Raw genomic sequence first — 23777 nt, forward strand, 5'->3', positions numbered from 1 at the left:
AATCAGTGTAGGGACTATTTTCCCTTTTCCGGTTTCTCTATTTTCTTATTGGCTAATAAGATGTGATTGACATTTGATAGGTAAAAGCCCACCCCCTAGTTAAGTTTGTTGCTGTTAATAACATGAAGTTGTAGTGGTGCTCCTACTCCTGTTCTGTATTATCTCTGTGTACATACCCAAAAACTAAGCATATTCATGTGAATTAAAAGAGATTAAAGAGTAAAACTTGGACACCTGTGTTAGCATTCTTGTCGGATTCCCTGGAGTGGTCACAACTATCCCGAACCATATCCCCTACTTCATTAGCAAGATCTTTAATAGTTTATCTGGAGTTTCTTTTTCAGACCTGTACTCCAGCTTGTGTTCAGGGGTTATCCTTTGCGGTGTATTATTTTGGTGTTCATTTGTTGGGCATATAGGCCTATTTCCTGATTCAACTCCCCACCGGTGTTAATTTATCACCTTGTGCTGTGCTGCCCCCAGTGAACTTCAGCTGTCTACTTTGACATCAGGCACACAATTATGCCAGATTTACACTTTGAGTGTTCAATGTAACGTTTGCTAGCGAATTATGGAGGTATTTTTGTAGCAAATGCCACAAAGATGTAGAATGAATTCACAGATCAGTAAATGGTTTCACAAATCTATATGATGGATTCATAGATCTTATGGCTTCACAAATCTGTTGAATGGGTTCACAAATGTGGAAATTAATGTACACGCCAGAACAGTTGCACTGTGTGGGGTTTGCAGGTTCTCCCCGTGTCCGTGTGGGTTTCCTCCAGGTACTGCGGTTTCTTCCCACAGCCCAGACCTGCAGGTTAGGCTAACTGGAGACAGTAAATTGCCTGTTAGTATGAGTGAATGGTGTGAAAGAGTTCATGTTACAATGAACTTGGAGTAATATTTTAACCCCCACAAGAGTTCAGTTTCAACTTTTGGTGAGAGTTAAAGGATCATCTCCCAGAAAAGTGCAAGTTTAACTCTGGACTATATTATACTCAATGGCTGTGCATGCACACTCATATTGATTTAATTTTAAGTCCCAGGGAGTTGTATGTTTAATGTCTGCTTTTAAAGGTTTCAACCGCATCAACATCTCTGATCAGAGAAGGAAGTCTATACCGAAAGGAGAGTGCTGGGTAAGAGAAGGCCCTGCTGTCTGCTCAGCTCTTGTAAATCCTCAGGATAGTCAGGCCTGCATTCTGGGATCGAAAAAACCTTGATGCTATGCATGGGGTAACAAGATGTTGAAGACGTAACCAAGCATATATGGTGAAGTTGTTGTCAATTTATCCTTTTTTGTAGGCTACTTTCATTTTTTTCAAGAAAATTAAAAAAATCAAATTAATCAATACATGTTTTACATTAAAAATATATATATGTGCAAGTAAACAAATATATATTTTGTTCACTTTGGCATTTCAGGTTAAAAACGCAAATATAAAATCACGATTAGAAAAGTTTGGTGAAATATAACGCATATGAAAACATGTTATTCGTGCTGTCTTCGCATTGTGGTTGTTAGCTGTTGCTATGGGCAGCAGCCTTGCTTGACAACGATGCGTAGTGTGCGCGTGCGCATTATCGAAGAATGATGCATTGTGGGATTTTGAGATACTGGAGATCAGTGATTGCAACATTTTATAGTAGTCGGTCTCTTTTTTTCATAATAACAGAAAGAATATTTTTAGCAAGTAATTGACCCATACAGCAGATGCCATGAACGCGTCAGTGGCCAAAAAGACACAAGAAACATTGGGCAAAGTGATAAAGAAGCCTCCTCTTACTGAAAAATTACTCAGTAAGCCGCCTTTCCGATACCTGCACGACATATTCAGTGAGGTGAGAAAAACGGCTAACGGTATCTGGCTAACTAACTATCGCTAGAGATATTGAAAGCTTTCCCGACTAGCGTTAGACATGATGAGGTTGGTTTCCAGCTAGCATTAACTGTCTTTAACAAGGTGAAACAATGACTAAAACTGGTATGAGTTTGTCTAGAAGGTGTTGGGGATTAGCTAGATAGCTAATATACCTAGCCAGTTGGTAGCTAGATTAGGTAACAGACTGGCTGTTTTAACGTTACTGGGATGGTTTCATTTTAATGTTTGGTAACAAATGTGTTTCACTTAATTTTTGGGAGTCAGCATTAGCCTTGATTGCTTTGTCATTTCCAGCTAACCCCGTAGCGTAACGGCTTTTATATCAGCGTGTTAGCTTGCTCACACAGCCACTTTGTGGCTGTAGGCTAGACTAAATGTTTAGCGAGCTGTAGCGTCTGTTTGTTGCTAGGCGCTCCCGTCTGTAAGGTATCTACAGGTAAACTAAACGATACCGAGTTAGACAGTAACATTCGTCGCTTTGCCGCTTAGTAGCTTCCACAAAGATAATACTGCGTTATTACAGTTTGTCAAATAAAAGTAAAAACCAAAATAACTTATAACAATGTAACTAACGTAAACATTAGCATTTGCGTAGTGGGGAAAATCAGTTAGCTTAGCGTGAGTTAAATCAAAAGGGCAAAAAGCCGAAACCTTGGCTATCTGAAGTTTATGTCCGTGGCTAAGTTAGCTATCATGTTTATATAGCCAGGTAACAGGATAACTCATTGCTAAGTTAGCGTAGCTAGTACATCTGAGATATCTGGTTAAATTGCTGGGTTGGCTGCATAAGTGAACTTGGACCGCTATCTTGGTTTGGTTTATCCTAGGTAGCCGAACAGAGTGAAATAATGTCTTTAGTGATAACCATCCGTCCAGACCCTCAACAGAACAATAATTTCTCGCTCAACAAACATTAGCCTCCTGAAGAATAAAGCGTACTTCAAAGCGTGTAGCTTTTTGGTTTTAACGAATTTTAGGGGATGCTGTCTTGCTCAGTCTAAAATAAAAACAGTGATGCAGATTTTAATTAAACGGAATAGCAAAACTAGCAGCAGTAAGATAAACGCCTAGCAATAAGTCATATTAAGAACGAATTCCCTACTCTTGTTAAATTAGAGTAATCATGTGTTTAAATACCAAATCGTGTGCGTTTAAAAAAGGAGTTTGCCAGCAAGTTTACTGTATTGTAACAGTAGAATTGGATTATGTATTTTCTGTTGTTATGATTAGCCTAAGTAATTGGTGGTATCAAAGAACTTTAAATTAAGGTTTTTTTTTCCTTTCAGGAGTGAGATACGAGAGTCCTTTGTAATAGTTGATGTTAAGTACAATATCTTATTATTGGGTTTTGAAACTCTTGCATTTTTACCCCACACATGCAATATTACTTGCTGAACAACTAGTTATTTATGTGGTTTGTGTTATTAATTTCTGCTGTGCTAATAATGTGGCACGATTTAAAACCAAAAATGTGGTTTTTGGGTTGGATTTTAAAATAAGAGCAAGGACCGAATCGCACCCACAGTTGTTTGTTCGGGACAGAAAAGGTGTCTGAAGTAGAGGTTTGGGTCAGGGCAGGGCGAAAGTCTTCACGGGTTGGCAGGTGTTGGGTGGGTGTCATGTTTGAAATACAACACAGGCCTGACATCGTCCTGCGGGCGAGGCTCACCCAAGCTTATCCGGGGGGCCAGGCCAGCATTATGGAGCATCCCAAGCAAATAATGAAGTCTCGACTAAAGGTCAAGCTGACTGTGTGTGGAGGACAGGACAGGTGCGCAGCCATAGGCCGTTCTGTTTGCGGTGTGTGTTTTGGGAAGTAGCAGTTAAGCTCTGCGAGGTCTCACCTTTCAGTGTAGAGCCATGCATATTTGATTGGGTCATGTGTCGGCACGCTGGACTAGGTTGCACTGGTTGTTTATGAGTCTTACCGTTAAAAACTCCCTACTGTGGAAGCCGCTCCCGTTTTCTCATTCGCGAATGGAATTGGGTATCGGGGTGTGTAGAAGTGCGCAGTAGTAACTAGAGTCAGTACAGTGGTCTAAAATAGTTAGGGGTCCAGAAACATATCCGAAATCTCTCCAAAAAGGAATATAATGCTCTTTTTTCATTGTAAAGCATATAAATGAGCCCCTTACGAAGGTTTAAGGGTTTAACATTGATATCAGATTTAAACATAATGCAAAAATATTATCACACAATGCTGTACAGTACCTAAATGTGTAATAATCAACTCTTGTATGTATTTCTATACTCTGTACTCTCGTATGTTTTCTTGTATGGGGATGGGACGATATGAAAACAATTTTCAACCGTCCTCCACGTTTTGGCAATGTTTGGCAACGTTTTGGCATCTAAATCACCTTTCAGCTGAAAGAAACACAATTTTTTATTGGAGTGGGTCCTTTAATAGTAATGCTAGGCTACCAGATGAGTTAGGCTAGTATACTAGCTCTCTTATTTTTAGGCCTGTTTTTTTTTTTTTTTTTTACTGTACCATGTGTGCTTTGCAAGAACATCTGTCTGCCTGATCCAGGCTCGCCTAGTCTTGTTTTTAGAATGCTAGAATATTGTTGCTGAAAATATTAGTTTTCATGATTTGTGATAAGTCCACTCCATTCTGTTCGTACAGGTAATACGGACTACAGGCTTTATGAAGGGTCTTTACTTGGAGGCAGAAATGAAATCAGACAATGTGAAGGTAAGAGATTCTCAGCTGTGTGTTCATACGCTAATACTACCCTATTCTCTGCAGTGCGTTCAGCACATATTCTATTAATTGAAGTCATTGATTGGTGGAAGTGTCTACTCTATACACATTAGCTACTAAGAGTGCAAAAAAGAATCCCCAGCCAATAAACAAGGATTAAACAGCTGCTTCATTACCAGGACAGTCCAAGATAAAAACAGAAGGACTGTTACGTGGATAGCTCCACAGGGACTAACCCTTAATAAGCACAGAGTGCTTCAGTTATTTTTATTTTAGGTTAGGCCCTGTGAAGTAACCCAGGCAAGGAACCTACATTATGTGCACACGCCTATTTTCCTTGTTTGCTAGGAAACAAGAATTATTGTTATTTTTTGCTTGAAAATGACCAGTGCTAATAAATGAATAGTAACAAGGCAGTGGGGGTATGCTTGTTTTTTTACTACTGAAGACTTCTGTACCAGTTCTCAATTATAAAACCACGGATGAATTGGTTTAACATAATCCTTTGTCATTTCATTTTCATTCGGGGGAATTCAAAAGTAAATGGCACACCCCTTAAGAGATGATTTTGTTGCAAACCTGAAGGAAACCAGAAGTTTCACATATCAGTGAATGTTACTGTTGTCTTACCCTGATGGTGGTAATACAAGACTGGGTGCGAAGCTTCGGGACAGAGCGTTCTGCTGTAGCACAATAGCTGGGGTACGCCTTCCCAGTGTGAGCGTGACTGTGAAACGTGTGTCTGAAGTGAAAGCCCCGAGGCTGTGCTCCGTCGTCCCGGCATGTCACCAGCTAATGGCTCGGTCAAAATCCACAATCCCCATCCTGGGTTAACATGGGGTAAACTCACCCCCCTCCTATGCATGATGAGGGGTAAAAACACTGCTGTAAAACTGGCTTATCCCCCTCCTGGGGTACTGTGGGGTAAAAACACTGCTGTAAAACTGCCTTATCCCCCTCCTGGGGTACTGTGGGGTAAAAACACTGCTGTTAAACTCTCTTATCCCCCTCCTGGGGTACTGTGGGGTAAAAACACTGCTGTTAAACTCTCTTATCCTCCTCCTGGGGTACTGTGGGGTAAAAACACTGCTGTAAAACTGCCTTATCCCCCTCCTGGGGTACTGTGGGGTAAAAACACTGCTGTAAAACTGCCTTATCCCCCTCCTGGGGTACTGTGGGGTAAAAACACTGCTGTTAAACTCTCTTATCCCCCTCCTGGGGTACTGTGGGGTAAAAACACTGCTGTTATACTCCCTTATCCCCCTCCTGGGGTACTGTGGGGTAAAAACACTGCTGTTAAACTCCCTTATCCCCCTCCTGGGGTACTGTGGGGTAAAAACACTGCTGTTAAACTCTCTTATCCTCCTCCTGGGGTACTGTGGGGTAAAAACACTGCTGTAAAACTGCCTTATCCCCCTCCTGGGGTACTGTGGGGTAAAAACACTGCTGTAAAACTCCCTTATCCCCCTCCTGGGGTACTGTGGGGTAAAAACACTGCTGTTATACTCCCTTATCCCCTCCGGGGTACTGTGGGGTAAAAACACTCCTGTTAAACTCCCTTATCCCCCTCCTGGGGTACTGTGGGGTAAAAACACTGCTGTTATACTCCCTTATCCCCCTCCTGGCGTACTGTGGGGTAAAAACACTGCTGTTATACTCCCTTATCCCCCTCCTGGGGTACTGTGGGGTAAAAACACTGCTGTTATACTCCCTTATCCCCATCCTGGGGTACTGTGGGGTAAAAACACTGCTGTTAAACTCCCTTATTCCCCTCCTGGGGTACTGTGGGGTAAAAACACTGCTGTTAAACTCCCTTATCCCCCTCCTGGGGTACTGTGGGGTAAAAACACTGCTGTTATACTCCCTTATCCCCCTCCTGGGGTACTGTGGGGTAAAAACACTGCTGTTATACTCCCTTATCCCCCTCCTGGGGTACTGTGGGGTAAAAACACTGCTGTTAAACTCCCTTATCCCCCTCCTGGGGTACTGTGGGGTAAAAACACTGCTGTTATACTCCCTTATCCCCCTCCTGGGGTACCGTGGGGTTAAGATGCTCTGTAAAGCCACAGGCCGCAGTCCGCGCGGTGGCGGTGTTTTAGGGGGCACATGAGACCCGAGGCTGTATCTGAGCAGCGATCCGGGCCGTGCCGAAGAGCGCACCTGACGCTGCTCCCAGAGAGCAGGGTGTGCCCCGCCCCGCCCGGCCCGGCCCAGGCCCGCATGCATAATGAACGGCCCTCACGCCCGCGGGAGCGACGCCGGGGAGCAGGGACACATGAAAGGGGCTATTTTCAGCCTCGCTGAGCGCAGCGCGGTAGAAACGCGGCTGTGCTCCGGATCACTTGAGGACCCGCGCGATGCTGCTGCTGAGCTGGGAATGCGTCACAATGGCTCCGTGTGCCTGGACCTGCGTATGAACCTGGACATACGCAAGGGTCCGTCTGAGAAATATAACACTTCAGATGTGCTCTGCTGTGCTTATCATCTCACAATAATACTAATAACATTGTTTGTCAAGTGCCTTTCAAGGTGGTCTACAGTAAGTTGGATTAAATTAAGAGAGAGCCGCACATTAAGCAGTTCAGAATGCTAAATCAAATATAATATTCAATATGATGTTCTGCAGTATTTTACACAGATGCTCCGAAGGCATCCTTCTGTGAGTTCTTACCCATGTCCTCAGTGGTCTTACAGGATAAGGACTCTGAGGTGGCGTTCCTCTGGTGGTGGTGATGGTGATGTCATCTCTCTGTTTTCCATGTCCTCCCTGGTCCTACAGGAGAAGGAGGCTAAGATGGCGTTCCTGCAGAAGGCCATAGACGTGGTGGCGCTGGTGAGCGGGGAGGCCCTGGCGGTGCGGCCCGCGCGGATCGTGGCCGGGCACGAGCCCGAGAAGACCAACGAGCTGCTGCAGGCCATCGGCAAGTGCTGCCTGAACAAGGTCAGCGCCTCAACACCGCGGCCCAGCGCGGGCCTAAGACGGGCCTGCGTTAGCCAGATAGCCCCTAAAGACGACATGTACCCATTACTCTATAATTAATGAGACGTCAGGCGTATCCGTGCTGGTGGTAATTGCACCCACGGGACTGTGAGGGTAGACGGAGGTTCTGTAGAACAGGAGCGGGGGACTGCTCTGGAGTGTGTCCCTGTAACCACGGAGATTACTCCTGACTGAGCCGTGTTGCTGTAATTCATTAGGACTATCACAGGGGCGAGGGGTGTGGGTGTTTGGGTCTCTCCTCTCGGGTTTGGGCAGGGGCGCGGTGGGGGGCGGGCTGTGATTAGCGGGGATCGGCGCTCAGCGGGTCTGCCTTGCTCCGCAGCTGTCCAGCGAGGAGGCGGTGAAGAGGGTGCTGGCGGGGGACCGGCCGGACCCGCGGGGGAAGCCCAGCACCTCCTCCAAGTCCCAGGACAAGGAGAACCGCGAGGGGAAGGAGCGGCAGCGGGACAGGGAGGTGAGACACGGGACAGGCCTGGGGGGGGCGAGCACGACCCCCAGGAGCACAGTCTGCTTCCTCTTAAAGGCCATAGGCTGGCTCCCCCTGCTGGTGGGAACGGGAGGGCTGATTAGTGTTTGCTGCCGTGTGGTTTTTCCAGGAGAAGAAGGAGGCGAAGGAGCAGAGCGGGAGCAGGGAGGAGAAGGGCCCGGGCCCGCAGCGGGAGGAGGGCCGCCGCCCCCCCCCGGAGAAGGACCGCCACCGGGAGGGGGAGCGGCCCGACAAGGCACGCGACCGCGAGCGGGCGAAGGACCGCGACCGAGACGAGAAGAAGGACAAGGGCCGCGACGGGGAGAAGGACAAGAGCCGCGACAGAGAGAAGGACAAGCCCCGGGAGAAAGAGCGGGAGAAGGACAGAGAGAAGGACAGAGAGAAGGACAGGGAGAAGGCCCGGGAGCGGGATCAGCACAGGGACCGCGACCGAGAGAAACGCAGGGACCCCGACAAAGACCGCGAGCGGGAGAAGGACAAGGGCAGAGAGCGCCACAAGGAGCCGGAGGAGAAGAGCAAGGAAGCGGAGAGAGCGGAGAAAAAGGTAGCCCTGCTCTTAGCGCGCGGCGCGGCCCCTGCTCTCAGACACAGAGGACGGAGCGCTGAGCTAATCCTGTCTCTTTCCTGCTCTTAGCGCGCGGCGCGGTCCCTGCTCTCAGACACAGAGGACGGAGCGCGGAGCTGATCCGCTCTTTCCTGCTCTTAGCGCGCGGCGCGGCCCCTGCTCTCAGACACAGAGGACGGAGCGCTGAGCTGATCCGCTCTTTCCTGCTCTTAGCGCGCGGCGCGGTCCCTGCTCTCAGACACAGAGGACGGAGCGCTGAGCTGATCCGCTCTTTCCTGCTCTTAGCGCGCGGCGCGGCCCCTGCTCTCAGACACAGAGGACGGAGCGCTGAGCTAATCCTGTCTCTTTCCTGTCTGGCTGCAGCCCAGGGCCCCGGAGGAGACGAGGAACCGCCAGCCGCCGGAGCAGCCGGTTAAGACCGTAAAAGCCGAGGCAGAAGAGGTGAGCTCTCCTTTCACCGCGACGCGGCAATGCTCACCGTAACCTGGGCCTGTCCCTGAATCATGAATGTGTCTGTGTCTTATGGTTCACTTTTATATGCACAGTTCACACCACACACAGCCACCTTAGCTCTGTGTTGGCGCACGTCACACTCAACCTACGGTCTCACAGTTTCTTGTGATGAGGTGTGTGTGTGTGTGTGTGTGTAGGGAGGATAAATCATTGCTGACCCGTATACCTTCATTTACCGAGTTGTGAAATTGATAGGGTGCACACACTCTGGAGGCTGTGGACTTGTGCAGAATTGTCCTTACTCCGCTCACACTGAACGATGGTCTGGAAGGAATTAGTTTGGGTCCATCGTGTTAGCCACTGGACACATTTAAAAAAAATGTGGTTATACGCTAGTCATTCTTTGCTAGGTATTCTGTTCTTTTGCTTATTCTGCTTTTGTAAAGCAGAGATAAACATTAAATACAAGTAAAATGTCAATGCAGCAATATAACAAAAAAGACTCTTTACCGGAGCAGTGATGTGTAGAATTTCACATAAAAGTAGTTAAAGTGGTTCTTACTGCTTAACCATTTAATAAATGTGTTTTGTGTCAGTTGGGCCTGGCCTGGTATTTTAGCAGGTCTCTAAATGACGTGCGTGTGATCGCAGGGCCGGGGAACTCCTGTGCGCGAGCTCTTATCACTCAGGAAAAAGGGCACTTTAAATGCCCCCACTCCAGTGTAATTAGAATCAGTTGAGCCTTCATTTTGGCATTTGAACGATGTGAATATCAGCCGAAGTCCGGCCGGCCGGATTGTTTTTCAGAGTCGACGTTGTGAGATTGTGTTTGAAATGGACAGGCTCTGAAATGGCTCTGAGTGGGAGACATTGTGCTCACGAAGCCGCTGATACATCACGTTATTAGGTTTTTATTACTGGCTGTTTCTGGGGAACAGCGTATGTAGATGTGGGCTGAATCCTGCTTTAAAATGCATGAGTCGGCTGAGACGAGTGTAGAAGGTCGTTGGTGGGACGCGGTGGAGCGATGTGACGGAGTAACGATGTGTGCACTGTGTTTCTGACAGCCTCCGTGCTCACCAGAGGCAGAGGTAAGGCCTGTCACTGTCCTCCCCAGCTAGCATAGCCCCCAGCTAACGCAGCCCCCACCCCAGCTAGCTTAGCCCCCAGCCCAGCTAGCGTAGCCCCCAGCCCAGCTAGCGTAGCCCCCATCCCAGCACTAGCGTAGCCCCCAACCAAGCTAGCGTAGCCCCCACCCAGCTAGCGTAGCCACCCAGCTAGCTTAGCCCCCAGCTAGCTAGCCCCAGCCCAGCTAGCGTAGCCCCCAGCCCAGCTAGCTTAGCCCCAGCCCAGCTAGCTAGCCCCACCGCAGCCCCCAGCTAGCTGTAGCCCCCAGCCCAGCTAGCGTAGCCCCCACCCAGCTAGCGTAGCCCCAGCCCAGCTAGCGTAGCCCCCAGCCCAGCTAGCTTAGACCCCATCCCAGCTAGCGTAGCCCCCAGCTAGCTAGCCCCCAGCCCAGCTAGCGTAGCCCCCAGCCCAGCTAGCTTAGACCCCATCCCAGCTAGCGTAGCCCCCACCCAGCTAGCGTAGCCCCAACCCAGCTAGCGTAGCCCCCACCCCAGCTAGCGTAGCCCCCAGCCCAGCTACGAGCCCCACCCCAGCTAGCGTAGCCACCCAGACCCAGCTAGCGTAGCCCCCAGCCCAGCTAGCTAGCCCCCACCCAGCTAGGTAGCCCCCACCCAGCTAGCGTAGCCCCCACCCAGCTAGGTAGCCCCAGCCGTGAGCCCCACAGCACAGCCCCCACCCAACTAGCGCAGCCCCCACCCCAGCTAGCGTAGCCCCCACCCAGCTAGCATAGCCCCCACCACAGCTAGCCCGCCAGACCCCCCCCCCAAGGTACGCTGTGCTTCTGAAGCTGGGTCAGCGTTAGCCGCAGCCGCGCGTGTTTCTGCTTGCGCTGGGTCCTTCTGTACTATTATTAGCATCTGTATGCTAACGCTACGGGGGTTTAGCCCTGCCTTGCTGGCCTGGGGACGCAGATTTGTATGATTTTACTCTGTTGCCGTATTTGCTTTAAAGGAATAGCAGTGACAGGTGTGCTATGGTAGAGCTGCTATTTTGGTGCCTAGTTGTGTTTTTTGTTTGTACAGCCGGCAGACGTCTCTGAATCCCAGGTACAAGTGCAATATTCACCAGGATTATGTTTCTTGTGTTCGTGTTGCTTTTCACGTGCTCTCCACTTAAGTGTGTTTCCCTGTGTTAGAGTCTACGGGTCTCTCTTCCTTTGAGACTCTCTCTGTGTGAGCTCTCTCTGCCTCTCTCTCTCTCTCTCTCTGTGAGGTAGCATGTGTGCCTTGGACCAGTTCTGTTTATCTCCCTGTTGAGCGCTGTTTGTTCCTCATTTGCTGTCCGGGTCTCTTCAGTGGCAGCGTACATCAAAGCCTTTAGTGGCTGATCTGAAGGATGTGTTTGACATTTCTGGGCAGAAAAACCGGCTCAGCCCCTGTTCCTCCTCTCTGTCCCCCAGTCAGGGAGCCCCGCCCGAATACCGCGCCCCTCGTCCGCCAAGGGACAACGGAGACGACCCAAACACGGAGGCCAAGGTGACCTCAGCCAGCCGGAGCCCGTCCACACCGTTCTCTTCACTGGCTCTTAGCCACTGCTCCAGATGCATTTTTATCTAAATCATTTTTAATGTTCTCGATCTGAGGAAGATTGCCCTGGTTTGAAAATGTGGTCGCTCAATTAGAGAGCGCATTGTTGGGAACACGACTGCTGCACTCCTGTTGTTTTCTTTAATCCATTAGTCCATCTTTCTCTTTGCCAAGAGTGAGCTGTGTATCTTTACTAAGATAAAAAATGCTTTTAGAGGAATTGATTGGTGACCTTAAGAAATGACCTCTGTTGGGCACTTGACAGATGACTTATTTAATGCATCTCAAAGCAGGGCCGGTGAGCGGTCCGTGGGATGTTGTTTGTGAGTACGGATGCAGATGAAATGATTGTGACGTTCTTTTTTTCATTCTCAGATGAAACGGACAGTGAAGGAGGTGAGCATTTATATGGGTGGGGTGGCAGTTCCCCGTTCTGTCCGTAGGTGGAGCTGTTGTTGTACTTTGTTGTAATGTCGTTCAAAAAAAGCAATGCTTGGTTCCTGAAATCTTTTAAAATGTATTTTTGTGATGAGGATGATGTAGCTTGTTTCTTTTTTTTTTTTAAATTAAGTTTAAATTCAAGTTAAAACAAACTGATGACAAGATGTACAGTGTGCAGAAAAATACACTGTAGATCTCAGTAAAAGCTATGATTGACATTGACGCAAGTCATGAAATGTAAGGCAAGGCAGTTTTATTTTACATCCAGCGAGAATTCAATGAGCTTTACAAAAGAAAATACATAAAAGTAGATAACTTTGTATAAATGTTGTGTAAATAAAGGAAGATGCTTAGTTAGGGGCAGTGGTTACGAGCGATTGTAAGCCTCCGATGCCGGCTTGCTCTGAAGAAACACGGATAGGAGAGTCAGGTATAGCAGTGTGGAGAATGTGTGGAGTGAGGACAGAGAAGATCCAGATGGCAAACAGGGACTGTAAAGGGGTTGGATAGGCAGCGCAGTAGAATGGAATAAGAGCAGGAAGCTGAGGGGGGAATGAGGGCAGGAAGGTGTGTGAATTTGAGCTCCATGTCCTCCTGTTTTGTGTCGCAGAGGCTGACTCTCCCTCCACGGAGAAGCCAGCTCACCTGGAGAACGGAGACGCTACGGACTCCGCTCCTCCTCAGGTCGCCCCGAGGTCAGCTCCTCCTCTCCCCTCTCCCCCTCTCCCCTCCCCCCTCCCCCTCTCCCTCTCCCTCTCCCCTCTCCCTCTCCCCCTCTCCCTCCTCTCCTCTCCCCCTTCCCCCTCTCTCCCCCTCTCCCCCCTCCCCTCTCCCCCTCTCCCCCTCTCCCCCTTCCCCCCTTCCCCACTGGCAGGGGGGGGCTGGAGGTTGTGTGATAGGCAGATTAGTGCGGCTCCAGGGCAACAGGCAACCGGTTTGTTACAATTAGAGGTAATGACCTCCGCAGCCTCCCTGGTCTGTGGCTACGGCCAATTTCACATCAATGGGTGAGAGAGCCCCAGCTTCAGAGGCCTGGCAATCACCCTGCCTCTCTGGAGCCTGCGTTTGTAGTCCCCCCCACCGCAGTGAACACGTCAGCCTGTCCGGCCTGCGATTAGCACAGAAACCCCTGACCTCAGCTCACAGCAATGCAGCCCAGGCTGGGATAGATAGCGCTGCTGATAGAGCTGCGTGTGTGTGGAGTGCTGCATGCGTGCTGATTGTGCTGCATGGGAGGATGTGGTGAATGTGCAGTGCTGCATGTGTGCTGATTGTGCTGCATGGAGATGTGGTGAATGTGCAGTGCTGCATGCGTGCTGATTGTGCTGCATGGGAGGATGTGGTGAATGTGCAGTGCTGCATGTGTGCTGATTGTGCTGCATGGGAGGATGTGGTGAATGTGCAGTGCTGCATGTGTGCTGATTGTGCTGCATGGGAGGATGTGGTGAATGTGCAGTGCTGCATGTGTGCTGATTGTGCTGCATGGGAGGATGTGGTGAGCTCGTGCAGTGCTGCATGTGTGCTGATTGTGCTGCATGGGAGGATGTGGTGAATGTGCAGGGTGCATGTGTGCTGATTGTGCTGCATGGAGGATGTGTGAAGGCATGCTGCAGTGTGCTGATTGTGCTGCATGGAGGAGTGGTGAGCCTGCAGTGCTGCAGTTGCTGTGTGCGCATGGGAGGATGTGGTGAATGTGCAGTGCTGCATGTGCGGTGGCTGGAGGTAATAACGGCATGGCCTGGTTTCCCGCAGCGCCAGGAGGATACCCCGGCCGAGCAGCGCCCGCCCCGCCCCTCCCCGGGTCAGGAAGCAGGAGAGCCACACAGAGGCGCCCCCTGCTGAGAGGTGAGAGCACTACACTTACGTCCGCTTCATCGCCAGAAATGCTGATCGTAATGTACTCCACACATCCATCACTGATCAAAACACCTTCTACAGATATGTTGTACAGTACACATTCAGGATTTCTCCAGGAATACCGGTATTTGGAATTGTAATATTATAATGCATTTCATTTTTGTCACTAAACATGCAGGGTACAATATTAATTAAAATTTTAATCGAATGAATCCACACAAGTGGCAGCTTAGTGTATTTAAATTTATTTTTGTGCATTCACTCACAGAATGCCTGCGCTGTCTGTTTTGTCTCTGATATCACTTGTACCTTCAGCACCATTAAAGGCTGCGCATTAATCCTGCCTGCTGCTTCCTGGAGATGTGTCGTATTGGGCTCTTAGCCAGCCTCATTGGGTAACATTAAAGGAGCAGTGTAGCGGCCTGCGCTGGAAAGGCAGTGGCGGTTGTAGTGGTTGTGTAGGTAGCTGAACGCCGGTGTGAGAGCTGTGCTGTGTCTCCGGGCTCCTGCGCCTCCTGCAGGCTGGCCAGCTCCAAGCCGCCCGCGGCGGTGATCGTGGACGGGAAGAAGCTCTCCGAGGACGAGGACGAGGACGAGCAGTTTGTGGTGGAGGACACCCACCCCCCTCCCATGCCCGAATTGGAGACGGTGAGTGCGGGACCCATGTGGGAGGGTCAGGGGAGGGACGGTTAGGAGCAGGTAGCGCGTTGCACGCTCACAGGGCTGCAGCGCTAAGGTACGCTCACGTTAGCGTATGTGTCAGCGGCTCGTCGTAGTGGTTTTCTGTGAGGGGAACCAGTGGGCACAGGTTCAAAAATTTTGTGTTTATGGTGGCACCAAAACTGTTCTGAAAGCAGTCATGCCAAGAGATGGTCTGGAATAAAGCATATGCCTATGATGTCACCACCAGAAACACATCCGGGGGTAGGGCTGGTTTTAGATGGAAATTTTTACGGAGGTTGAAAAAAAATAAAAAAATAGTGTGGATACGAACTTGCAACCTCTTGTGCTACCTTTGGCTGTGCAGCATGCACAGTGCAGGGAAGGGCTAATAAAGGTCCGTTGCAGTGGTGTTAAACCCATCCAGTACCTGCAGTAAACGGGTCCCTCTCTCTCCAGGAGAGCACAGAGGAGCTGCAGGGGGAGGAGAAGCACGGTAAGAAGACCTCGCAGACGCCGTGTGCACGCTTTTCACTCTGGATTAAACCAATAAAGTTTTTAATGTGCTCATTGAAATATTAGTTCCTTATATTTTAGGGGTTCCACTGTGGGGAAAAAAACAGTAGGAAAGATTCAGTCGAATCGAGAATGGAATCCCAAGTCCCGTACTTAATAAAAACTATAAATGTATGAATGAATTAACAACGAATGAACGAAATGAATGTGAAACAAAGAATGACCACCCCACATTGCCATTTAAGTTGATTTTGAAAAAATTATTTTTATATTTGAATGTTTCTCTGCCACTTTCTAACAATAACAAAAGCAAAACATTTCAAAGTAGATTAATATCAAGCACATGGAAAGGAGAACTGTTAATAGTAACACCAACAGGATTCTGTAGAATTACAGTTGAAAAGCATTCTGATAGCAGTCTAAAGGCACCAACGAAGGCCAAAAATGATCTGTTTACCAGGCTAGCTATTTGGTTAGCCTTAACAAAAAGTCAAATAAAACTAATCCTCCTTTCTTTGCTCTCATTTTCCAGGCGGGCTGGTGAAAAAAATCCTGGAGACCAAGAAGAACTACGAAACGTCGCCGTCCTCGCCAAAATCCAAAGACCAGGTACGACACGAGCGCGCCGGAGGAGCTCGGCAGATACTGCCCTCAGCGTTTCGCTAGATGGCGCTGTTGTGCCGCCGTGGCCTCGTTCAGGCGGAGAGTCAGACCCCGGGTTTCACAGCAGACCCCTTCTCTGCGCGATAAGCTGTGTTCTGGGAAACGCAGTACCCGAGGGATGTGTGTTTTCATGCGTTTGGCGGGGAGGCCGATGGCACGCAGTCTCTGGGCTGAGCGGAGCTGCTTTGCTAATGGGGTGTGTAAGTGTAACTGTGGGTCTCCAGACTGGCTATCGAGATATCGCCCCCCCCCGGACCTGCGGAAACCACACGCGGGTTACCGCCGCGGCGTAGCCCCGCCCCCTCCCCCTCGTCTCCTCGGCCACGAGGACGTCCGAAGCGCGACGAAGCCGCCACGTTTTAAAAAGCGCTTGATTTCGTTTGTGTGCTTTGGTGTTTTATCAGCTGGCCGGTGTGTTAGCCGTAGCGGTGTGTTAGCCGTGGCGGTCTTGCAAGCGCGCTCGTTTTTATCAACAGAGACGGAGCCGCGATCAGCAGACCCAATCTGTTCCTCATTTTCCCTCGCCGGAGTGAAATGGCACCGAAGGAATTTCTCCTTCTCTAATATCACTGGAAGTCTCCACTGTAGAAGGTGCATTCAGAGGCCTCTGTGACGCCATTTTGGCTCTTTTTCCGTACTGTTTGTTATGGCAGATGTGCCTCCATTCTAGCGGGTGTAATTTAGCTGCTGTAGCTCTCCTGGAGGCTCCTGCAGTCTGTGACTGTGTGTGTGAGAGTGTGAGTGAGTGAGTGTGTGTCAGTGCGAGCGGCTGCTGGCTGTTTGGATAGCGCCTGGGTCTGCGGTGCTGTGGTCAGTGCCTTGGCGGAATGCGGGGTCTGCTTTGGGTGGTCCTCCCAGCTGTCCCGCGTCCCGCCGCCCTCTGACGAGCGCTGTTTTCCAGCTCCGCTCATGCAGAAACCCCCCCCTCCTCCGTCCCGTCCCACCGGCCGCTCTCCTGTCCGAGGCCCAGCCCCGCCGCTCTGCATGAGACCAGAGTCGTTACCCTCTCCGGCAGCTCCAGCACTACAGGTTTACACATGAGATCCTGTTCCACCGCAGCGTTACCTATAAGATCCTATTCCACAGCAGCGTTACCTATAAGATCCTATTCCACTGCAGGTTTACGTATGTGATCCTGTTCCACGACAGGTTTACATATGAGGTTCTGCTCCATCATAGGTTTACATATGAGATCCTGTTCCACCACAGGTCCTGCCCAGTTTGCTGTCTGAAGAACCCTAATGACTTCTTTCCTGACTTCATAGTATCAAGTTTCATTTTAATGAACACATTTCTCCCGTGTAGTCATGGCATTTAGTCGTGGACTGTTAAAAAAAAAAAAAAAAAGGAAGTAAATATTGAGCTTCCTGACACGCAATGGTAGATATTACATTACCGTAGCCATTTATTTTTCTTATTTATCTTTTCTTAATTAATTACATTTCTTAAACTCTTCGCTCAGGGATTGATCTTGATAGTGCTGTCACTAGGATTCATACTTTGCAAATGTAAACGGTTTGAAATGGGTAATCGGTATTGCCACCACATAGCTGGGGGCAATAACTGTCGTGTGCATGTGTGTACAGGACAGCAGCAGTTGTGTGGAACCTATAGTGTGCGTGCATGCGTGTGTGTGTGTGTACGGGAGAGCAGCAGTTGTATGGACCCTATAGTGTGTGTGTATGTGCGTGTGTATGTATGTGTACGTGCGTGTGTGTGTGTATGGGAGAGCAGCAGTTGTATGGACCCTATAGTGTGTGTGTATGTGCGTGTGTGTGCGTGTGTGTGCGTGTATGGGAGAGCAGCAGTTGTATGGACCCTATAGTGTGTGTGTATGTATGTATGTGTGCGTGCGTGCGTGTGTGTGCGCGTGTACGGGAGAGCAGCAGTTGTATGGACCCTATAGTGTGTGTGCGTGCGTGCGTGTGCGTGTGCGTGTGCGTGTGCGTGTGCTGTGGTGTGCGTGTGCGTGTGTGTGTGTGTGTGTGTGTGTGTGCGTGCGTGCGTGCATGCGTGTGTGTGTGTATATGTGTGTGTGCGTGTGTGTGTGTGTGTGCGTGTGTGTGTGTGTGTGTATGTATGTGTGCGTGCATGCGTGTGTGTGTGTGTATGTATGTGTGCGTGCATGCGTGTATGTGTGTGTATGGGAGAGCAGCAGCTGTATGTTGCCGTTGGAGGCTCCTCTCTCAGCGAGGCGGAGGCATGGTCTGTGTGTTTGGGGGCGACCCTCGCTCTGACCCCAGATCTCTTGTATATTATGCTAAGCCGTTTCTCTGAGGGAGGCTTTCTTTATTTGGATGACTCCGGACCTTCGGAGCAGCTGCGTTTTCTTAAGAGGAATTTTCCCCTTCGCCTTTCCCTCCCTGCGCAATGCGCCGGAGTTAGCCGCCGCGACGGTTAGCGGGCGTAAATAAACGCCCGGCCAGAAGCGGGCGGGGGTGGGGCGGGGGGGGTGGGATCGGGACGAGCGGGACGAGCAGGAAAATAAACGCTCGCTCCGCCCGGGCCCGCGACTTCCTGAACATTCCCCCTGTCTGGCGCGGGAGTGGAGCCGCCGGGTTCGAGCCGCCCCGCAGGAAGCCCCGAGCGCGCCGCCCTCTGACCCCGGGGCTGCGGGTTTGAACCCCCAGTAGGACCCAAAGCAAAGCTCTGGTCTGCGTCCACAGTTCAGATTCGTCCTGAGCTTTGGCTCGCAGAGTAAATGCGGACATATTAATGTTAATAATGGTGACTGTGGAACTGGTTTTTGTAAAGACGGATAATAGGAACTAACACTTGCTTTTAGTTGTCAGTCACAGTTAAGGAAAGGTGTTGTTTGGATCCAGTTCACATTGCAGTGCGGGCAGTGCAGGGCGCGGCCAGTGCAGGGTGGGGGCAGGCTGTGCAGGGTGGTGGCATGGTGTTCTGGGCTGGGAGGTCAGGGATGAGCCCCAGGGGGCCGGGCGACCCTCTGCTCCCTCCACTGCACTCCCGCTATTTTTATGATGTGGCTGAAGGAGAGTACGGCTCCCCCCAGGGTTGAAACCCCCCCCCAAACTCAGCTGTGTTCCTTTGCAGTGCTCAGCGCACTGGCCCGCCTCATCCTCAGCCATAGCCTCAGCCCCTCTCCTCTCTCCGTCGCCCTGTGTGAGAGACCCCCGGCTTCTGCTGTCCTCCCCCTGCTGCTCATGATCTTTCTGGAAAACAAGTTAGGGCTTTCTTTCCCTAAAGCTTAAAATGCTGTTTTAATTATGTTCATTAATTGTGCTAAACTTAGTATGTAGTTAAACCTTATTAAATCTTGCTGATACTCGTAATATATTGTAAATAGTAAAATAAAATGTGTATGATCAGAAGAGGAAGAAAAATAGAAATCATTTCTACTTGAGAAAAGATAGATTTTCAAGAAAGTTTTTTTTGAGTGTGTTATTTGCTCTGAGTAATGTCATTTTAATGCCCATCTTCCATCTTCTGTGTAAGTCCTGTCTCTCCTGCATTTCCTGCTGGTGTGAGCACTGTCCCACAGCGGCCTGGGGTGCGAGAAGGAGGTGGGGGGTAGGGGATGGGAGGAGGCCATCTCTGAGTCACCTGCTCTAGGAATACCCCCCACCCCCCCCACCCCCAACTGAGCTGATGGGAAAAGCAGCTCTCGCCTGGTGCTCTGTTTGTTCTAGAGAGAGAGAGAGAGAAATGCAGCTGCGCGTGGGGACTGCAGGGCCCGACCGAGGCCTAAACGCAGCCGCGCATGAGGACTGCAGTTAGCCAGCGTGCTAGCCTAGCCCTGTACTCTGCAGGCAGATAGCCAGCGTGCTAGCCTAGCCCTGTACTCTGCAGGCAGTTAGCCAGCGTGCTAGCCTAGCCCTGTACTCTGCAGGCAGTTAGCCAGCGTGCTAGCCTAGCCCTGTACTCTGCAGGCAGTTAGCCAGCGTGCTAGCCTAGCCCTGTACTCTGCAGGCAGTTAGCCAGCGTGCTAGCCTAGCCCTGTACTCTGCAGGCAGATAGCCAGCGTGCTAGCCTAGCCCTGTACTCTGCAGGCAGTTAGCCAGCGTGCTAGCCTAGCCCTGTACTCTGCAGGCAGATAGCCAGCGTGCTAGCCTAGCCCTGTACTCTGCAGGCAGATAGCCAGCGTGCTAGCCTAGCCCTGTACTCTGCAGGCAGTTAGCCAGCGTGCTAGCCTAGCCCTGTACTCTGCAGGCAGATAGCCAGCGTGCTAGCCTAGCCCTGTACTCTGCAGGCAGATAGCCAGCGTGCTAGCCTAGCCCTGTACTCTGCAGGCAGATAGCCAGCGTGCTAGCCTAGCCCTGTACTCTGCAGGCGGTTAGCCAGCGTGCTAGCCTAGCCCTGTGCCTGCAGTACCAGCCTTGTTCGTAGCCCTGTTCTGGGGCTCCAAGTCCCACCCACTCCCAGGACAGCATTACATGCTCCTACCTGTACTCTGCTGCAATGAGTCTAAAGCTGTACTGTCAGGAAGCAGCGGCTAGCTGCTGTACTCTGTCAGCATACACGTCAGGACAGACCCTTTCTCGAGCAGAGAGACCGCGTGCTAGCCTGCCCGTAGAAGGCAGATACAGGTGCTAGCCAGCCCAAACCCGAGAGACCAGCGGTACCTAGCTGGCTTCTGCAGGCGTCCAGCGTCAGACCTCTCCGTTCTCAGAGTCACATTAGCCAGCGTGCTGTGCCAGCCTGTACTGCAGGCTGTATATTCGTTGTGCCTAGCCTGTGACTTGCAGGAGTGCCCTGCGTGTAGCCACCCTTACTCTGCAGGCAGATAGCCAGCGTGCTAGCCTAGCCCTGTACTCTGCAGGCGGTTAGCCAGCGTGCTAGCCTAGCCCTGTGCTGAACAGCCTTTGTTTCGTAGGCCTTTTTGGGTGCTCTCAAAGTCCACCCACATCCCAGGAAGCCATTACATATCCCAATCCGGACTCGCTGCAATGATTCTAAAAAGGTGGCGTGTCAGAAATCGCGCTCGCTTCCTGTAGCATAACGTCAGGAAAGACTCTCTTTCCGGAGCAGGAGAAAACCGCGCCGCTAGCCGGCCGTGAGAACGACAGAAATAAGGCCGGCCCAGAACGGAGACCGCAGGACCACAGGGCTTCTGAAGGGCTCCTCCAGACCTCTCCGTTCAGATGTACACATTAGGCCAGTGTCTGTGTGCGCAGCTTGTGGGGAACGGCGGGCTTGTATATTTCTGTTTGGTCTGAGTGTGACATTCCCAGGTGCTCCCTGCGTTAGCGACTTTAGCACGTTTTCCATTCGTTAGGCTTGAAACGGGCACGAGCGCAGCGTTTGCTATTGAATCCTGCTGTGAAGTAACCACACTGCTCCTTATGAACGGTTCAGCGTGTGTGTGTGTGTGTGTGTGTGTGTGTGTGTGTGTGTGTGTGTGTGTGTGAGTGTGTGAGTGTGTGAGTGTGTGAGTGAGTGAGTGAGTGAGTGTGTGAGTGTGTGAGTGAGTGAGTGAGTGAGTGAGTGAGTGAGTGAGTGAGTGAGTGAGGGTGCGTGCATGTGAGAGAGAGAGAGAGAGAGGGTGTGTGAGTGTGTGTGTATGACAGAGAGTCACAACTGAAGAAACGTAATGGGGAACAGTATGAGGACTGAAGAACAGCACAGTCAGAGTAACGGAGTAACAAAGCAGCGCATCTGTTCTGCAGCAATGCTAGAGAAAAGGGAAAAACTGACAGTATGGTAGGTTAACATACCTCCAAAATCTGTGAATGTCAAAATCAAACAGGCAAGGGAGGAGCAACCAGCTGCTTCTTAAAATGTATGTGTCATGGTTTTTATTATAAACACGTAGCAGTTACTGCATCAACGGTGAAATCACACTACATTAACTGGGATGCATTTTCCTATTGAATTGCATGGTTCAGGATTCTGGTACTTCAGGTTTTTTTTTAATTTTTTATTCATAATTCAAATCCAGGTCAAGTCTTGAGATTCAAATTGACGGCTCCAGTGTGTGTATGTTGGCTGTAGTGTGTATTTGAGTCCGTATGGGTGTGTGTGTGTGTGTGCGAGTGAGAGGGAGTCAGTGTATGTTAGTACCCGGGTGTGACAGAATAGCTGTAGATGAAAGAGGCTCTACTCTCTCTCTCTCTCTCCTCACTCCTCACTCACTTCCTTCTTTTTTCTCTCTCTCCTCTCCCCCCCCCCCCCCCCCCCCCCCCCCAGGGGCGCTCGGCGGTGTCGGAGGCCTCTCAGCGGAAGGAGAGGGAGCTGGTGTCGCGGGAGATGGACAGGCTGCGCTCCTCCATCCAGACGGTGTGCCGCAGCGCGCTCCCCCTGGGGAAGATCATGGACTACATCCAGGAGGACATGGACTCCATGCAGAACGAGCTGCAGACCTGGAGACGCGAGAACCAGGAGCACGCGCAGGCGCTGCTGCAGGAGCAGAGGTACACGCCCCTTAGACCTGTGGGACACGCCCCTTAGACCTGTAACACACGCCCCTCATACCTGTAACACACGCCCCCTTAGACCTGCGGGACACGCCCCTTAGAGCTGTAACACACGCCCCTCATACCTGTAACACACGCCCCCTTAGACCTGCGGGACACGCCCCTTAGACCTGTAACACACGCCCCCTTAGACCTGTAACACACACCCCTCAGACCTGTAACACACGCCCCCTTAGACCTGTAACACACGCCCCTTAGACTTGTAACACACGTCCCTCACACCTGCAAAACACGTTCCTCACACCTGCAACACATGCCCCATACACCTGTAACATATGGCCCCTCATAAATGTGTAAATAACAAGTGTAACTACAAGTGCCAGAACGGAGTAGGCAGCATCACCGGTGATGGTGATATAGCGCCTCTCCCGTGGTCCTGTGACAGGGTGACGGACGCGGCGGTGGAGCCGCTGAAAGCCGAACTGAGCGAGCTGGAGCAGCTGATCAGAGACCAGCAGGACAAGATCTGCGCCGCCAAGTCCAGCATCCTGAGGAACGAGGAGAAGATCCAGAAAATGCTCTCCAGCATCAACTTCTCCTCCAGGACGTGAGAGCCGCGCCCACACAGACCGGAGCACTGACACGCGGAGCACCGACACGGAGCCCGCGGCCTGCTTCAGCTCCACCTCAGCTCTGAATGATGTGCAGGTACGCGGGTCTGATGGACGCTCGGTGTCTGTGTCTGTGAATGAAAGAGTGGCCTTCCACCTGAGAGCTCCTGGGCTGCTATACCAAATACAACCCCTGCTGATGGCCCTCCCCGCCCGCACCTCCCAGCCTGCCTGCCCTCCCCTCCCAACGGCCCTACTGGCCCCCTATCCTACGGCCCTGCCCTCCCATCTAACTGCCTACTGGCCCCTCCCCATCAATGGCCCACTGGCCTCCTACCAGGCCCTACTGGCCCCTCCCCCATCTCAACCAGCCCCACTGGCCCTCCCCCAGGCCTCGGTTGCCCCTTCACATTTAAGGTGCCTTCTGTAAGCACAGCGCTTCCCCCGCGTGGCCCCGCCCCTCCCAGCGTGACCCCGCCCCTGGTTGGTGTCCAGGTCTTCTCTGTGTTTCCGAGCTGGCCCTGTCTCTCTCTCTCTCTCTCTCTCTCACCCTCAGCCGTTTAAGCACAACTGTCCCGTCGAGTTTCTGCCCGCCGCCTGGCTTTATTCAGCTCCAGCTCACCCATCATTAGCCCCGTATTTGAAACCCAGGGACAATATTTTTGAGGTGCGCTACACCACAGGATATTCTAGGCCAGGGACCTCAGAGTCAGTTTCTGGGCGGCCGCTGTGTTTGCTGGTTTTCTGCACTTAAGTGCTTTATTAGTCACTGATTGGCTGAAGAGTCTACACGCCGATGCCTCGATTGGCTGCGGATTGAAAGGAAATCACAAAAAAACAGCGGCAGCTGCAGCCCTCCTGGACCGGAGTTTGAGACCCCTGCTGTACACGGCCAGGGC

The 23777-nt window shown here is 50.9% G+C and overlaps 1 protein-coding gene across 2 annotated transcripts; it reads left to right on the top strand.

Moving 5' to 3' along the window:
- The first annotated feature begins 1595 nt into the window (after window positions 1-1595).
- Window positions 1596-23090, top strand: traf3ip1 (TNF receptor-associated factor 3 interacting protein 1). Of its 2 annotated transcripts, XM_064310703.1 has the most exons (17): window positions 1596-1845; window positions 4516-4584; window positions 7373-7534; window positions 7917-8048; window positions 8191-8625; window positions 9010-9087; window positions 10167-10190; window positions 11250-11273; window positions 11627-11702; window positions 12129-12149; window positions 12805-12889; window positions 13947-14039; window positions 14573-14699; window positions 15171-15207; window positions 15760-15836; window positions 22041-22264; window positions 22713-23090. In XM_064310703.1, exons 1-17 carry the CDS (start codon window positions 1723-1725, stop codon window positions 22876-22878), a joined length of 1953 nt encoding a protein of 650 aa, XP_064166773.1. In that variant the 5' UTR covers window positions 1596-1722; the 3' UTR covers window positions 22879-23090. The 2 variants fall into 2 exon arrangements, with proteins under 2 accessions (XP_064166773.1, XP_064166774.1); XM_064310704.1 differs by lacking the exons at window positions 10167-10190; window positions 11250-11273 and having other exon boundaries at window positions 1597-1845; window positions 22713-23089.
- Window positions 23091-23777: the final 687 nt, after the last annotated feature.

The sequence above is a fragment of the Anguilla rostrata genome, chromosome 15 (genome assembly GCF_018555375.3).
Source record: "Anguilla rostrata isolate EN2019 chromosome 15, ASM1855537v3, whole genome shotgun sequence".
In the NCBI taxonomy this organism is placed as follows: Eukaryota; Metazoa; Chordata; class Actinopteri; order Anguilliformes; family Anguillidae; genus Anguilla; species Anguilla rostrata.

Excerpts from the sequence above, each read along its gene's own strand:
- traf3ip1 (XM_064310703.1), top strand. The coding sequence starts at position 1,723 with ATGAACGCGTCAGTGGCCAAAAAGACACAAGAAACATTGGGCAAAGTG. Across the intron at positions 8,049-8,190 it reads AGCGGCAGCGGGACAGGGAG|GAGAAGAAGGAGGCGAAGGA; the intron begins GTGAGACACGGG and ends TGGTTTTTCCAG. Across the intron at positions 14,700-15,170 it reads CCATGCCCGAATTGGAGACG|GAGAGCACAGAGGAGCTGCA; the intron begins GTGAGTGCGGGA and ends CTCTCTCTCCAG.